The sequence below is a fragment of the Lissotriton helveticus genome, chromosome 8, assembly GCF_964261635.1.
Source record: "Lissotriton helveticus chromosome 8, aLisHel1.1, whole genome shotgun sequence".
Taxonomy (NCBI): domain Eukaryota; kingdom Metazoa; phylum Chordata; class Amphibia; order Caudata; family Salamandridae; genus Lissotriton; species Lissotriton helveticus.
This window is the reverse complement of record NC_136069.1, coordinates 169,046,776-169,064,259: the sequence shown is the minus strand read 5'-3', so window position 1 is coordinate 169,064,259 and position 17,484 is coordinate 169,046,776. Positions and strand designations below refer to the sequence as shown.

General features: G+C 44.8%; 1 protein-coding gene across 1 annotated transcript in view; it reads left to right on the top strand.

Annotated features, from left to right (window-relative positions):
* GET1 (guided entry of tail-anchored proteins factor 1) overlaps positions 1-11,746 on the top strand; it is a 373,421-nt gene extending 361,675 nt beyond the window's left edge. Inside the window, exon 5 of the mRNA XM_078656836.1 lies at positions 10,787-11,746. Within this exon, the coding sequence (XP_078512962.1) occupies positions 10,787-10,860 (74 nt within the window). The 3' untranslated portion in view covers positions 10,861-11,746. The remainder of the gene's footprint in view (positions 1-10,786) is intronic.
* The last annotated feature ends 5,738 nt before the right edge of the window (positions 11,747-17,484 follow it).

Sequence of the window (17,484 nt, the reverse complement as noted above, 5' to 3'; positions counted from 1 at the left end):
AAAGGGATTGCACTGAGAGCAAGCCAAATGCATCTGTTTGTTAACTGTCATATTATGTCACCTAGATGGAAAGAGTTCTTCGTCCTACGCCGACGACACCCAACTGATCCTCTCCCTCACCAGAGACCCCGCCACCGCCAGAACTACCCTACACGAAGGGATGAAGGACGTCGCCGAATAGATGAAGAACAGCCGCCTGAAACTGAACTCAGGCAAGACGGAAGTCCTCATCCTGGGACCATCGCCCTCCGCCTGGGACAACTCCTGGTGGCCCCCCGCCCTGGGCACCACTCCCAAGCCAACAGACCACGCACGCAACCTAGGCTTCATCCTGGACTCCTCCCTCTCGATGACCAGACAAGTCAACGCCGTCTCCTCATCATGCTTCAACACCCTACGCATGCTCCGCAAGATCTTCCGATGGATCCCGACCGAAACCAGGAAGACGGTCACCCAGGCACTTGTCACCAGCCGACTGGACTACGGAAACACCCTCTACGCCGGAACCACAGCCCAGCTACAGAAAAGACTCCAACGCATCCCAGAACGCCTCCCCCGACTCATCCTGGACATCCCCCGACGCAGCCACATCTCCGGCCACCTGAGGGACCTGCACTGGCTCCCCGTAAGCAAGAGGATCACGTTCAGGCTCCTCACCCACGCACACAAGTCTCTCCACGACCTAGGCCCCAAGTACCTCAACGACCGCCTGACCTTCTACACGCCCACCCGCCAGCTACGTTCTACAAGCCTAGCCCTCGCCGCCGTACCACGCATCCGAAAAGCCACCGCTGGAGGAAGATCCTTCTCCTACCTGGCGGCCAAGACATGGAACTACCTCCCCATCCACCTTCGGCTGACCCAGGACCATCTCGCCTTCAGGAGACAACTCAAGACCTGGCTGTTCGAGCAATAGCAGACCCCTTCCCCCAAGCGCCTTGAGACCCTTCCGGGTGAGTAGTGCGCTATACAAATGTTATGATTGATTGATTGATTGAAAATAACCTAGCTAGTACTCTTAATTTTGTGCCACTTGAAGTTCTGAACCTTCAGTGTGACTTTTTGAATTTAAGTTTGTTTACAGTTTATACAAACAACCTAAACACACTTTACAAATCAGCAGTTTTACCACAGATCTACAACTCAACATTTGCCAATTTATCAAGTGCCATAATATTGATGAAATCACAAACATTTATAAAAGCAATAATCTTACCCTCATCAAATAATTTATTCAAACACCTGAGAAGTTTAGCAGTGATACAGATGTCTATATTTTACAAATAGCATTGCTAACATGAAGGACATGCTTCAATGTATCTGGCTCTTGCTCACATTCTACACCATGTGAACCTCATCTAAGTGCCAAACCATTTCCTCCCAATCCCATAGAGTCTCAGGGGGTTTATGCTTGTGAGCTATTTACACTTATAAGTTTACTTTTACACTTTGGAGTAACTGTACTACTTTGGGTTGTGCATAAAAGCCAAGTGTAAAGTTACTCAAAAGTGTAGATTTATATGTCTCTGCCACCTGAAAAGGGAGTGGAGCCACATTTTCAAGTGTAAAGTTATTACTGATAAAAAGTAGTAGTAGTAAGCCCAACACCTCACATGGCTAACCACTTATACTGCAACACCCTCCCATAGAAAATAATGGAGGCAGGGCCTTTAACTAGAACCTAGGTCCTTTCTGGCAGTAATAACTGTAGAAGAGCAGTTTGTGGATAGGAGTGTGCTTACTTTTTTGTAGGTGGGTGCATGTTCTTCCCTAACCCTCCCTTAACCACTTATTACTCCACCCTAAATCCCTCCCCTTTAGTTGTAAAGGTTTCCTAGTTTCCAGTTACTTCCCCTATCCCTCCCGTATTTACTACTAAAATGTATACTTTGTCCCTCATTAGGATGTCGGTCAGAAAGCCTCCGACAGCAGGTCGGAGGCTTTCCGACGACATCCTTGGTTTGACTTCCGACCGCCATATTATGATTATGGCGATTGGAAGTCACACCGGGTGGGCATTCCGGCTGGCTTCTGCTGTCGGAATTATGATGTCAGTTTCAGACAGGCTTTCCATGTCAGGCTTTGGGGCCCCTAGCAGGGCTCCCTTTCTACCACAGCCTCTGGTGTGGGGCAGAGGGGGCACCTGTGTTGCCCTTCTGTAAATTCCTGCAGTGTGTGGCAGGCACCGTGAGGTGCTTGCCACAGGGTGTATGGATTCACGTAGACTTCCATTTCTCTGTGGAAGCTTGAGCTGCTGCCGGTTTCTGACCACCGCACAAACTCCCATAGGGAAACGGGAGTCTGCGACCACACCATGTGCGGTCGCATCGTAATTGCAGTTTCGGAACGCCGACCCGAGGTCGGTCGGTCTCAAAACTCCGAACGACATCCTAAAGAGGGCCTTAATGTTGCAGAGACTCCACAGTCAGGGTAGAGATCTCTGCACAAAAAAGATAGGACAGACGAAGTTGTAGACCTCTACTAGTAATTTATAAGGCTCCCGATTTTCCATTTTTACAGATAATTACAGACAGAAAATCAAGTGTTTCCTGTCTGTATCTATTTTTAAAAGCGAAAAAATGCAGAAAAGTGTGCTTCTTGTTGTTGACTGTCCATACTGTTTTTCGTGATTTCTAGAACAACAGCTGAGCAGATATGCAGCATGGAAAGGTAAAAATAAATTGAGATTTCAGTAAATGCGGGTATATGGTAACATATATTTGTATTATAATGCTCATATTTACCTGAAGGTGTAGTGTTTTGCTATATTTGGCTGCTTAATGTGCTAAAACGCGACAGGCAGCAAAGTATGAGTGCATGTTTATAAGTTAAATACATGTGGAAATATACCATTTTATGATTCCATATATTCGCGAAACACAAAATAAATAAGGATAAATACCAATAAGATGGGCAAAAAATAAATATGGACAAATACAGACAAAAATGTTAAGAAAAGAAATACCATAAAACCGGGAGCACTATTTATGAATAGCATTTTGTAGTACATTTGTAGTACTATTGTAGTACTACAAAAAGTACTGAAAAGTGCACCTTGTGAATAGGCCGGCCCGTCAATGTGGCCATATCAGAAGATTTCTTAGGAACCGAAAATGTTAGTTTATATAAAATGAATGAATTGTTACAGCTCTTGGATTAGCAAACACACGTTTTTAAGAAACTGGTAGAACAAGTATAGCCAATCTGGAATAAATAAAAAGTCAAAGCTGACCATTCTCTAAGATGTCAATTCTTAGCAGGGGCAAGATCTCTGAATTTAAGAGTATCAAGTGATATATTTAGGCTCATATAGTCAGTCGTATATTTGACGTACTGCTCATATTTGGTCTTAGTAGTGACTACTTGTTTTTTCTCAAATCATTTTATTGTTTTTAATTGAGATAGCACACCGGAAATCATACAAATATTCAATACCAGATTCAGATGCTGGGGTTACAGTTGGTATTATCAAACTAAATATCCAAACAAAACGACACAATGTGGCCTAATGGCTAGAGCGGTCGACCTCAAAGCTGGCCAACCTGGTTCGAGTCTCAGCAGGGACGCTCAACATCATGTGATTCTGGGCGAATCACTTAATCACCCCAGGCCTAACAAAATGAATGTATCAGTCTGTAACGCAACTGGTTCTCATGTAAAGAGATGTGATAATACCTTTGAGACGAGTTTGCACCATATAAAATCCCCCCCCCAAAATGTGCTGTTAAAAGATACAGTGTTGATAGAAATCATGTTATTATGTTTAGCCAAACTATATTTATGCGTCCCTGGAAAAAAAAGAACTAAGGGCCTGATTTAGAGGTTAGCGTATGGGTTTCTCTGTCATGTACGTGAGGGATAAATTGCCCTCCTTATTACATGTGCATTATATCCTATGGCACTTGTAATAAGGCAGATTGGACCTCTGTCACTTTTTTGACAGAGTAGCCTGTCCACCAAACATTAAATCAGCCCTAATTTTGTGTATTCCGTACCGTTTTTATGTTTGGATTATATTTACTCTCCCTTACCCATGGTCTTGTTCTTTTCCTCTGTCTTTGTGGTTCTGTATTTGGTGGTTACCTCTCGAATTGTAACACAGATGTACTTATTTGTAAAGAAAATCAAACGTGTTTGTTTAAAAACTACGCTAGTTTTTATCTGAACTTTTATTGGCACCAGAAATCTTTAAAAACCCAGACAATATAGCAGTACAAGTATAACAATAATTTGAAGAATACACAGACAAAGTAAATTCATGACATATGCAGGAGGTGGGGACACACAATTTGTGTTCTAACATGCTGGTGAAAGTACACCCCTGTACAGTGATTGAGAAGTAAGCTTGTCGATTGCAAAGTCCTAGCTTGAGCTCCAGGGACTAGCAGCACATTGAGAATCGTATTGTGTGTGGTGGGGTGAAAGCAGCTCTAAGAAGTTAGCATGAATCTTGTTTGTCAATCTGCCACTGGATTGTTGTTCGACACTGAAAGCAGTCTAGGTCAGGTCAAGTCCCTACGTTCTAACCATAAGGTTCTAACGATGCTGCTTGTGTTTGTGCAGATACTGAACGTTTGGTGCCTTGCGGATCCAAGCTGCACCTCTCAGAAGAGCCCAACAAGGCTGAAAACACACCTGAGGTTGCTTTTGTGTCCATGCACGGGGAATATGGTAGTAGTTCAGCTTAGACTGTCCCTTTTCATCAAGACTAATTTGTATATGGTTGGTCCTGTACTATATTAGCACCAACAATCTATACAAATAGTGGATTGGAATGCTACCCAGTTGGTATGACTCTTGTGAGCATTTCCATCCATACCTTGTTTGCGGTCTATTGATTTGTGGTGAGCCTCTCTTGTTCGTTAGTGAGTGAATAGTATCTGTAGCCTTTGGCTACAAAACCGACCACTTTTAAAATAAGCTTGCAATTTTAAGTAGATTAGGTCTCATATTAGTCGAACTGAAATGTAGTGCAGGAGCCATTATTTTGTACATTTGGTTACTTCCCTTGTTTAATTTCACAGACTATCTAAAAAGAAAAGATGGAAGAGGGTGTTACCAAGTGTCAAATGGCGGTGGTCAATTAATATGTTGATGTGTGTTCCAGTGACAGACAAAACAAGACAGCTGTGTGCTCCTGCTCACAACATACTTTTTGAACAAGCAGAAGTAGGTGGAGGAACTGGAGCAACATGTAAGGTTTGATCCCGGGATCTGTGTGAAACAGTGGCCCACTGCAAACAAATGAACGAGATGATTTCCCCCTATGGCGGGAACAGAGCGGTGACTCTATAGTAGTTGGAACCTCATGGATGACCAAGGTCGCAGAGAGGAATAGTAGGGAGGCAGTAGGACTGAGAGAGGTATCTGTGCATCCAATTGTAGGACCTGTCAGTAGGAGAACCACATCAGAGTGACTTGCAGAGACTCAAAGGCACCTTGTAGGGTAGGTGGAGGAAGAGGGGGCTATAGGAGAGTAGGGTCTGCTTCCTATGGTCACCCCCACTTTTTGCTTTTGCTTTACTGGTTTTCGACTTAGATGTGGCTGTGGGCCTGCTAATCAGACCCACAGCCCAGATGCACTCTCTCTAAATTCACACCATGTACTCTAGGTACATCCACAATTGGGAATTGGCTCACCTTATCAGCCCCTGTAGAAGTGTACCCTAGGTACTCGGGCATATGTGTAACCAAGGCCTACCAGGGGCTGCAGCATGTATTATGCCACCCCTGGCTGGCCACTCAAACTGACACAACTGGCTGATCACTCAGCTGGGGCAAGGTCGTGTAATCACCCCTTGCTTAGGTATAGTATTCCTATATCTACCCTTAAATATAAACACACAGTAACCTATAAGTCACTCCTATGGCAGGCCTTAACAATCCTGGAGTGCTTGGTTATGTGTGAGATGGTGCTCTAGCATGAGCTGAGCCTGTCTTTAGCTTTCGGAACCATGTCCTTATAGCTGTTCTATTATATTGCCATACCATATACTCTTAAGTGCATTATGAACCTCGCGGTTAAAATGCTAACTTTGGTTTGGCTTTATCTAAACATGTTGTGTAAGGTGTCATACGCTTTGGAATACTACCCCCTCGCCAATTCTGGCGACGGGGGTAGCATTCCACCTTTCTAGGGGGAGAAGACATGTTGTTGCTGACTATCCCGGTTAAAGTTAACCAGAGCCCCAGCGTCACCAAATGGATGCTGCTGCCACAGACACAAGTCTGACCTCCTGCTGCTGGGAGTCCTTTCAGCGAGGGAGGCCTGGACAATAGGTTTCCTGCCTGGAGAGGTGCGAGCACCACCCCAGACAGGATTTTGTGTATTGGGACAGGGAGGGCTGAAAAGAAACAGACACTGCCTGGGGCACACTAGGTGCTCCATGCATAGTCCAGTTCAAACCGGTGCTGGGGCACTCCAGCCCCAGCTCTGGCGTGAAACTGGACAAAGGAAAGGGGGTGTAACCACCCCCTTCCTGGTCCCACCCATAGGAGGGACCTAGTGAGTAAACCAGCCCCCTTTAGTTGTATAAAGGTAGGAGCTGACCCAGGAGACTTTAGATTAATCCTGGAATCAAACTAAAGACGAAACTCTGGACCCTTCCACATTCAACTGAAGCTGAAGACTGAAGAATCTCCCTTGTGGCCAAGGAGTGACCACCCTGGGCAACCAGACACCATCCAGCAACTCGACGGCTTGCTTTGTCCTTGTTCCCGCCGGAACTTTAGCGCAGAGCCTGACAAGACCTCGACTCCCGGACTCCTCTGACCCCACTGCACGACTCCAGCACAGCTGAGCTCCGTGGAAGGTGTCGGAATTCGTGGAAGCAGGCACCTTGGAAAGTCTTCAACTTGCTAACAGCGCAGCTCCTGAGGCATCCTCGAAGTGTGCACTGGGGACTGAGACACCCCGACACCGAGCTCCACCTGCACCGAAGACCAGCCCTCCACACTCCACGAGATCTGCGTGGGGCCCTTCTGCTTGTGTTCTGCTCGACGCGTTGTCCGGTTGCTGGTCCGTTGGCTAGTAGCCCTCTGACGACGATCCTTGTGAAAATCCATCGCTGGTCTGGTTGCTCCAGACTGGCCCTCGCTTCCCTGAAAAGGTGAAGTACCTCAGACCCTCCTGGTCTGCACCAGAAGCCTTTTGTGTATCCTGCATGGGTTGCCTTTGCTTAGGCTTGTTGGCTCCAATCTTGAAGTCGACCCCTCCATCTGCGAGAACCTTCGTGGGACAGCTCCTCTCCAGCACCTGGTCGTCCTCGACGCCTCCTGGTCCGCGTGGCTGCAACGACAAGCTTCACATCTGCACCTGATTGCTCCTCGACGGCGTCTGGTTCCTCCCTGGTTCCACCCGGTCACTGGCTAGTGACCTAGACTCTGTCCCCTCCGCTTTCAGGTCCTCTTCATCCTAGATCCACCCTTGGATCCACCGGACATCTTCCTCCTGGTCGCCTGCAGCATCTTCTTCCAAGGCTCCATAGGAATCAACGAGAAAACCCGACACACTTTGACACCTATGCACCCGCAACCCGTGGGTGAGGTAACACGATTACTTCGGTGCTCCTGTAGGGATTGACTATCCTAGTGTCTAGTTTTGTTAGTTGTACACTCCTAGTTAGACCGGAAGTGTCCTAAATCTTCGATTACTTACCTTTAAAGTTCCCATTGACTTTCTATTGACTCTCGCGTGAGTGTACTGACACTGCACGCACCGCCTGTGGGCCTCCTTCTCCTAACCTCACGGTCAGATAGTGTAGCCCCAGCGATTCCCTAGGCCCTAGGCCTACTCCATTCCCAAGTTGTGGTTCTTATACCACTTACTTAGTATATGGTTTTACGCGCCCCTAGGGCCTAACTGTAAATTGTGCTATTTAAAGTATTTCTAAGTGTAACTTGTTATGTGCTTTTGCCTCTGACCTCATAAAGAGTTCAGAGGAGTCTGTTAGTGAATAAATACATATATATTTTATATATATCCTGTGTGGTGTCCTTTCATTTGATATTCAAGGGGTTACATATGGTAAAACAGCTGGCTTTATACACCCTCAAGAGTCTTTTAGCCTAAGACTGTTCTGTCCACGCTACCACTGGGATAGCTGGTCTATAGGGTTGACTTACAACCATCACCATAAGGGTTGTTTGGACTGGTGCAAGGTGCTCACTAGAATAGTGAACATCATATACCAGGCCAACTTCTCACACCTTGCACCCTTCTCCTCTCTGCCTTGCACCCTTCTCCCCATCCCCCTTGCACCCTTCTCCCCCTCCGACTTGCACCCATCTCTACCTTGCACCCTTCTCGCCCTCCCCCTTGCACCCTTCTCGCCCTCCCCCTTGCACCTTTCTCCCCCTCCCCCTTGCACCCTTCTCACCCTCCCCCTTGCACCCTTCTCACCCTCCCCCTTGCACCCTTCCCCACCTCCGCCTTGTTGTGGTAAGTTGTCAAGTCCGAGCCCCTCCACTCTATCTATCTATCTATCGCCCTCACTCTATCTATCGCCCTCACTCTATCTGTCGCCCTCACTCTCGCCCTCACTCTATCTATCGCCCTCACTCTATCTATCGCCCTCACTCTGTCTATCGCCCTCACTCTGTCTATCGCCCTCACTCTATCTATCTATCGCCCTCACTCTATCTATCTATCGCCCTCACTCTATCTATCTATCGCCCTCACTCTATCTATCTATCGCCCTCACTCTATCTCACTATCGCCCTCACTCTATCTATAGCCCTCACTCTGTCTATCGCCCTCACTCTATCTCACTATCGCCCTCACTCTATCTATAGCCCTCACTCTATCTATCGCCCTCACTCTATCTATCGCCCTCACTCTATCTGTCTATTTATCTATCGCCCTCACTCTATCTGTCTATCTATCTATCGCCCTCACTCTATCTGTCTATCTATCGCCCTCACTCTATCTGTCTATCACACTCACTCTATCTATTGCCATCACTCTATGTATCTTTTGCCCTCACTCTATCTATCGCCCTCCCTCTATCTGTCGTCCTCCCTCTATCTGTCGTCCTCCCTCTATCTATCGCCCTCACTCTATCTATCGCACTCACTATATCTATCTATCGCATCACCACAGCATCACTCCGGGGCACCACAACATCACTATGCGCTACCACAGCATCACTGAACGCCACAGCGTCACTCAGCGCCACCACAGCATCAATCTGCGCAACCATTCAACAACTGGTTCAAATATGTTCTCTCAATTTTTCAAGCTTTATTACAAATGTCACAAAAAGATGTTAATATTTCACTTCTGTTCTTGTATTTTCGTCACAATAAAATACACTGAACATAATCTTCACAAAAGTTAGTTACAAAAGTTTAATCTATTGCCATTATAAATTACAATAACTTTTATTTAAGTATTAATTATTTAAAAAAATTAAAAGCCATTGTTATTTGTAATATCAATACATCTAAGTCATGTAAATACAACACATATTTCATTACAAATGCTATAGGTGTCACATTTGCGAAAGTTAAAACTATTGGCATTGTAAATGACAAAGCTATTAATTTTGCTATTTTCAAAACCAACACCTAAATAAAAAATGTGTCATTTACAATACCAATAGCTCAAACTTTCCTAATGCGAGACCTATTACATTGCAAATGCTTGTTTAACCCTCTTATCTATCAATCCATACAGCTATTGGCCTGGCAGGCATGGCAGGCAGTATTTAGAATTACTGAAGAAGTAACCTATTTTCCGTTTTTATCCACTTTAAAAATAAATACAGACAAGAATTTTCTGTCTGTATTTATATGTAAAAATCAGTAAAAGGGAGCCCTAAATGTAAGTAGCTCTTGTTTGAGAAAACTTCCTGTAGGCAGTATGTGGTTCTGGAATATTGGTGGTTTTTGTTCCACATCTTCTTTTCTTAGGTTGAGCATGAACTTGTATGGCATTCAGAGAGCCTAGACCGGATTACTTACAAGTTACGCCAAGATCAGGTACTGCACAACAGACACACGTCGCACAGCAATCAATGAGTGGACAACTCGACTGTTTTTCATGGTGCAATTTAGTACGCATTTTGTTACCTTCTAACACTGACTTGACCGTATTATATACAAAAGATTGGTAGTGGTGTTCCCAAAGAATTTGGAATAAGCCGCACATACACTGCTATTGGTAAAATGGAAACAGTACTGGACAGTCAATAGAATCTCTCCAAATATCAGAGACGGAGTGCTGCATAGACCAATGTCCCCCACTACCAGGAAGGAGCAAAAACTCGTCAAGCCAAAGGATTAGCGAGTATATACATAAGCAAACAGAAAGGTCAGGAGAGCACAATCCTATGATATAACTATGTACAAGACTGATGTAATATACAGTCAGAGTAACATACATCTGCAAATGAGGTCAGTAACTTCTCATACGTTATAGGACAAAGGGATGAATAAAGTTCATATTTCGTGTTATCTTTTTCTTTATTGATTCTCAAAGTGATTTCCAAATTCATAAAACAACAGCCTGTTGACTGACTTGACCGTGATCAATCATAGGCATACAAACAAGTAGTCAACCACCTTCGCAGTGGCTGCCTTTTCCTATCTCAATTTTATTTCAGGCTTCTGACTCGTGCATTGTTACTACTGAAGAGACAGGCAAAAGCCCAGGCCAGTCTTTGACAGATCGATGGCCTCCATTATTTGTGTGAAGGTGTATGTTTCTTGTATTAAGCTGAGGATTTTGGTGAAGCCGGTTTTTTATTTTGAAAACTGACCAATTGTGTCTGTTATTTCCTTTCAGGTGGTGTTGGAATTACATGTTGGCTTGTGGTTTGCAACAAAGTTGTGGCCATTTTGCTTCACCCTGTCAGCTGAGAAGGAAGAAATCACAGAGCCCTAGGGATCATCCCAGTTGGCAGTCTTACTGAATACATCAAAGTAGTTAACCACCATCAAATACCACATTTTAGGCATTATTCTGTTTTCTTTAAATACATGCATTGATGCAGGAACCACGTATTCAAATCGTACTACCAGGACCCAGCACAATTAATTGTGCCCCCCACTCTATGTTTTAGATATATGGATGTTTGGAAACCTTGTTTTTTATTTATATGTCAACCAAACAAATTAATAGATCTGTGAATTTTCTTTTTGATGTTTCGTAAATGCTCATAGTATGACTTGAAAAAAGCAAGTTAAAAGTCAGTCATTTCCAGAAGCGGTGGTGTGTTCAGCAACAAAACAAAACAGTCCTTATTCCTTTCCAGAGTCGACTCTTTTATTTGTGCAGTGTATATTCAGGGGCCCTGTAAGAAAAAATCAAAACAGCAAGGTTACCTTGCTTTTGATGGTCTGTGATTAAAACACTGATGGCAGTAACTTGTGGGTCGCTACTTTTTGCGGACCAGGAACTGAATCGAAGCATATGGACTCTGTTATTGTTTTGCTGTCATCTTATCTGCAGCTCATAAGCTATGTAAAGACTCTTATACCCCCGCATGTGTTATAAAGCATGTTCTTGTCGTCTTTGTACAAACGAGTTGTGTTGCTACTCCTGGATATTTCTGGAATGGTGAGATTCTTAAAATCCGGCTCCTTTGCACTTCAAAACTTCGAGTTTTGTGAAGAAGGAAGATCGAAAAATCGGGACAATTACAGTTTAGAATGGCGTTTACCTGTGTTCTCTTCTTTTGTCCTCTCTACTGTTGTGTTTATGTACATTTTTTCTGGTTTCAAATAAAAACGAGTAAAGACAGTTTCTCCTGGTGACAGTTTTATAATATTTATATATAATACGATATGTATTGCCACGTGTTTGCTTAAGAGTTCTGATTGGTGTCTTCCTTGCTTAATACATTAAGTAGACAAGATCCTAGTAATGCAGTCACCAAGTACATTAAGGTATATCCGTTGCAAATGAGACATTTTCATAGAACAACGTGTACTCCATCTTCCTTAATGTTGAACGAAAGGACATCACTACCACCCTCTTTCCTAACTGTCTGATGCTGGTGCACACTTTGAAGTTGGAGCACCATCCTCAAGACACTGTGTCGCTCATAGCTGAAGCTCACTCAATGCAGAGCAGGTATTCAGCACCTGCATTTGTTCTTAGCATTAATAGAACCAACGCTTTCAGACTACTGGTTGCTGGTTGATTGATTTATTAAACCGTTCGATTAATTAAAATCATTACAGTAAAAGAATAAAATTAGAACTCCACCCACCCTTTCCACCCCCCTCCCAGTGCCTCCAGTGAGAAAAAAAAAACAAAAAAACATTCCAACAGTCAATCTTGTGTTACAGGGACCTTTCAGCTTTCTAGCCTGGTACTTAATTTTGATGCGGCTAGGTTCCAGGCAGAGCACTTGAAGTGGCACATAGGCTCTTCTTTGCCCCTTGGTGTTTGTTGGCACGTTTATCAACTCTGATTTTGAGAGCTTGAGGACAGACCTTTTTTTGTTCTAAAGCATCTGGAGCCTGTCCTATCTGAAAAATAAATGTTGCCACTTTTGCAAGATGGTGTGTTTTTGTTTCCGAGAAGCACCAATCTGATGCCTCATTGCAAGTTCTGATGCCATGGGCTCTTAGGATGGGACGAAGAAGCCGCTGTCGTTCGTTGATGAGTTTCGGACAACAACACAGTAAATGGAGCCAAGATTCCCGTTGGTAGTTACATAGGCGACATGAAATGGCTACATCTGATCATGCCCATGCTGGATTGAAGTCCCAAATTCTGAGGACCATTAGCCTCATGAACAGAATTTTCTTGCGGGCCTGGGCCCCTAGTGCTTCCGTTAGGTATGGTTGGACTTTCCCCAGGATGTAAGATTTGTCCAATGCCTTCGTGTGGTTGTTATTTTGGAGTGCGGTTAGATCCTTTTCATAAGAAACGGAGCGGACCTGCCGTCTCATGGTGTTCAACCAGGCCATATGCGGGATTTCTATTAGGGGAAGACTATTTCGATCTATGTTTAGTGTCTCTATTGCTTTGTCCTGGTGACAGTTTTGTAATATTTATATATAATATGGTATGTATTGCCACATGTTTGCTTAAGAGTTCTGATTGGTGTCTTCCTTGCTTAATACATTAAGTAGACAAGATCCTAGTAATGCAGTCACCAAGTACATTAAGGTATATCCGTTGCAAATGAGACATTTTCATAGAACAACATGTACTCCATCTTCCTGAATGTTGAACGAAAGGACATCATTACCACCGTCTTTCCTAACTGTCTGATGCACACTTTGAAGTTGTAGTACCATCCTCAAGACACTGTGTCGCTCATAGCTGAAGCTCACTCAATGCAGAGCAGGTGTTCAGCACCTGCATTTGTTCTAAGCATTAATAGAACCAACGTTTGCTGACTACCTAAGAAACAATGAGCTAAAAAACGGTGTTGGATCTAGCCCTGATCTCTTGACTGGGTGAGAGTACTCTGCTTAATTCAGAGACTCTGTCCATCACCACCCCTTGTTGTAAATTATTTTGTCCACCCTACGCGTGGAAGGGTATACTCAGATGTGAGTCCCTTGCTCATTGCACCATCAGGATTCAAGCAAGCCGGGCCGAAGACGCCTGAAATGGCAGAAACCGGTCCCCGGAAGTTTGTTTCCTTCCCAGTGTAAGAATTGGCTTTTGTAGTCTGGTCTGCCCTGTTCCCATGATGCACTGGGCCAGGGACAGACTAATTTGCATACAGCCGGGTTCTGAAACTGGGATGGTGCAATGAGCTAAAAAACGGTGTTGGATCTAGCCCTGATCTCTTGACTGGGTGAGAGTACTCTGCTTAATTCAGAGACTCTGTCCATCACCACCCCTTGTTGTAATTTTTTTTTTTTTTTTACCTAAGAAACTGCAGCAACGCAACAGAAGTGAATAAAAATGTTGGTTGTAGTTTGTGGCCGTTGCATGCAGGACAAACAATATGAACATCAGCCTTGGCCCGCATCAAAAGGGATGGTTGTCGTCCTTATCTTTGAAGTGGACATTGAGGTCCTTATTTATGAAGAGCTTGGGCCGCTGTTGTACCACTTTTTTGTGACGCTGCGGGAGCGTAATCAATGCACCACACTGCAAGTGATGCATCTAGGCAGATGTGTCAATTAGTAAAGGCCTGCAATACATTATACCTGCGTCAAGTATAATGTATGCAGTGGGGGCGTTCACCCGTAAAAAAGCCTTGTAGAAGTAGCGCAGTGAAATTTATGAGATTTCACTACACCACTCCTATGACTTGACTGCGTCAAAATCCTTATGCCTGCTTCAAGAAGGCTTCAGGATTGACTCAGGTCTTTTCACATGGAACTCGCCCAGGGGTCACAACACATTCCTAGAGTTGCGTCAGTTTTCCAACACACTCCAGCATTGAGTAATTTTTGCACCACCAGATATGTCAGAATTCCTGACATATCTGAAATTCCTTGCGCCATGGAGCGCCGTATTGTAAATACGACGCATCCATTGTGTCGTAAGGATAGTGATATGAAAAGTGACGCCTCACTGTTTTTGACCAGCGATGCATCACTTTTCATAAATGAGGCCCTGAATCTCTCAGACACTGTGAGGATTACAAAGCTCCGGTCCCCACTCCTTTGAGGAAGAGTTGCTTACATCATGACCGCTCCTGGTGATCTGGTTGCACTCTGATTGGATTGAGAAAGCTACTCCAGAAGGTTGATCTACCTTACAAAGGATGAAGACTTCTGTGACTGATGGACAAACCCACATCTGCCCCTTTTTAGTTGCTGTTTTCCTCCTTAGAAAATACTGCAATAATCGAAGGCCAATCACCTTTTACCCTCTGCCAGCCGATGTCTTAAGTGCCAGCATCAGCCTCATTGATCATCCTTTCAATACTTCCTGCTGTGCCAAGGAAAGATGACACATATGTGCACTGCCGGTTCCAGGATATTTGGGGCCACAGGCAGAAAGGGAAAGTGCAAGGCTATTCTAAATTACATCCAACATCACCATTATAATGTGCTTAAGGCAGTCGCAGCTATGCTCGTGCTGCCATGATAAGTTTATAATTCCACCATGACATACAGAATGTTCTATTGTGGGGCGGTTGGGAATTGACATCTTTGCCTGGCCGTGTCGGTTGGGTGACTGCTCTGCTTCCGATGAATAAAGCTTCTACTTCGATGAAAATCCTATATCAAGTTTGTTTACTACATTTTGTTAATAAGCTGGCCAGGCATTGACAGGAGGCAGCACAGCAGATCACCCTGATGAACCTACGCAACTCGGCGATAAAGTTGTGGTACCCCCACCTCAGGACTGCGCTACATCATGGACACACGTGTTGATCAAGACACTACCATGTAAAGTATACTTCTCGGTGAGTCCATCACTTTTTAAAACTTGATGTTGGGTGCCCTATGTCATCAGCCACAACGATCATTACAATGGCATACGGACGAAGTTTAACTTTATCGTGCAGCCTGTGTGCATTCAGACGGGGTCTAGCGCTTACCGGAGGTTGCTGTAGTGACTCTCTTGTCCCGCGCTGTTTGTCTGAGGGCCCGCCGTTAGTGTGAGCCCCCACCGGCTCCAATCCGCCTCCTGGGTGAGAAAAATCAGGTAGAGGTCGTCAGCGCGACATTCCAACGGTGATACGTACACTCAACTGATCTCACTTAAAGGGGCAGTGAAGTCTCTCGTCTCGGCGTGTGCCTGCTATTATAAGTGGTGGCATGCTGTGAAATTGCTGTGTTTGATCGATCTTATTTACTTTTTTAACAGACCTTTACCTTCATGCGGCGCATAAGTCTGAGTCTCTTTGCCTACATACTCAGCTGCCCCTGTTCACTTGTTTCACTCGGAGTGCATAAGTCTGAGCTCTCTTGTTCATCCGCTCAGCAGCCCTAGTGTTTTTAAACGCTTGGCTCACTCACTTGTTTATGCTCGGCTTAGCTTCCTCCTCATTACGAGTGCCTCTTCATCACAGCCTGATCCGGCGCCGGGTTTTCCCGTTCGAGCGGAGGGCCTGTGAGGAAACAAGTCACCTGACCTCTTTCCATCGTATACAGGGGGGCGGAGCTTTCCCTAACGCGTCACGTTGGTGGACTACAAAGCCCACATGTCCTACTGGTCGTGCAGCGGACGCGCCCAGGGGCCCGTGATGCTGCCCAAAAATTAACTTACACCTCCTCAGAATTAATGGCGCACCTAGGTATGTGGTCTATTCCTAATCAGACACAGGCCAAGCTGGATACCTTGGGTCTCTTTTGTCTCCCTGACCCCCCTACTTTAGTCCCCGAAGCAGGGGAAGTCCCTGGCCCTAAGGACAGTGGGAATTTATTAACAGTCCCCTCCTCTGTCTACCCCTCCCCGTGGTCTTCTCGGCCTGCCTGCTTAACACACGCTCATTGACAAAACACCAGTTAGAGACGTTTTGCTTCCTTGACCAAGTTCAAACTGATTGTCTGTTCCTCACTAAAACTTGTCTCACCCCAGTGTCTTCACCAGATATTTTAGCTGCCCTCCCCGAAAACGATTATCTTTTACATTCAGATCGTGCGACTGGTAAAAGTGGGGGCGGTGTGGCTGCCATTATCCACTCGAGGTGGTCATTTTCACTAATGCCCTCCCCGATTATTTCTGCGGTTGACTACCTGGTGATGAAAACTACTTCTGTCACTCCCCCGCTGGTTTGTGTATTGTTTTATCGCCCTCCCCAGCCCATGCCTACCTTCCCTTCTTTAGTGGGTGAGATTCTCGCCAATCTGATAGTCAACAACTCACGTATAGTGATTTTAGGTGATTTCAACTACTGGCCTGGCGACCCCTTGGAGGATTCTCACTCCAAGGAGTTTACTGATCTACTGACTCGTATGAACCCAACACAACTTGTTCATTTACCGACTCACAAGTTTGGTCATATATTGAACCAAATCTGGTCAGCCAATTTGGATATTTCTTTAATCTCTGTTCTTCCTTGCGGTCTGATAATTTTTTGATCTCGTTTTCTCTTTCGTTAAAACCCTCGATCAGAAGTCCCTTACCTACTTACATCAAAGTTAGAAATTGGGGGCGAGTGAACATCAAGTCCCTTTGCTCCTCGCTTGCCGCTTCTAGTCCGACTAACTTAGACTTTTCCCTTCACGATCAGGCCTTGGCCATTAATTCCTGGCTTACCTCATCTTGTGATGAATTAGTCCCCTGGAGATCTTTTCGAATTAAACGATCTCATGATACGCAAAGATGGTTTTCCTCCTCTCTTCAAACAAAGAAACTTCAGCTTAGATAGGCAGAATGAAAGTGGCGTCGACGATATGATCCCTCCGACAAAATCATTTACTCCACTCTACTTAGGGAATATAAAAATGACATTCTTACAGCAAAAACTCAATACTTTTCTGCAATGGTTTTATCTTCCCCCAACAAGCCTAAGGAAATCTTTTCCATTCTTAACAGTCTTTCTAAACTTGATCGAGTCACTGCCAAACCTCTTCCCTCTCAGGACCTTTGTGACTCCCTCCACGACTACT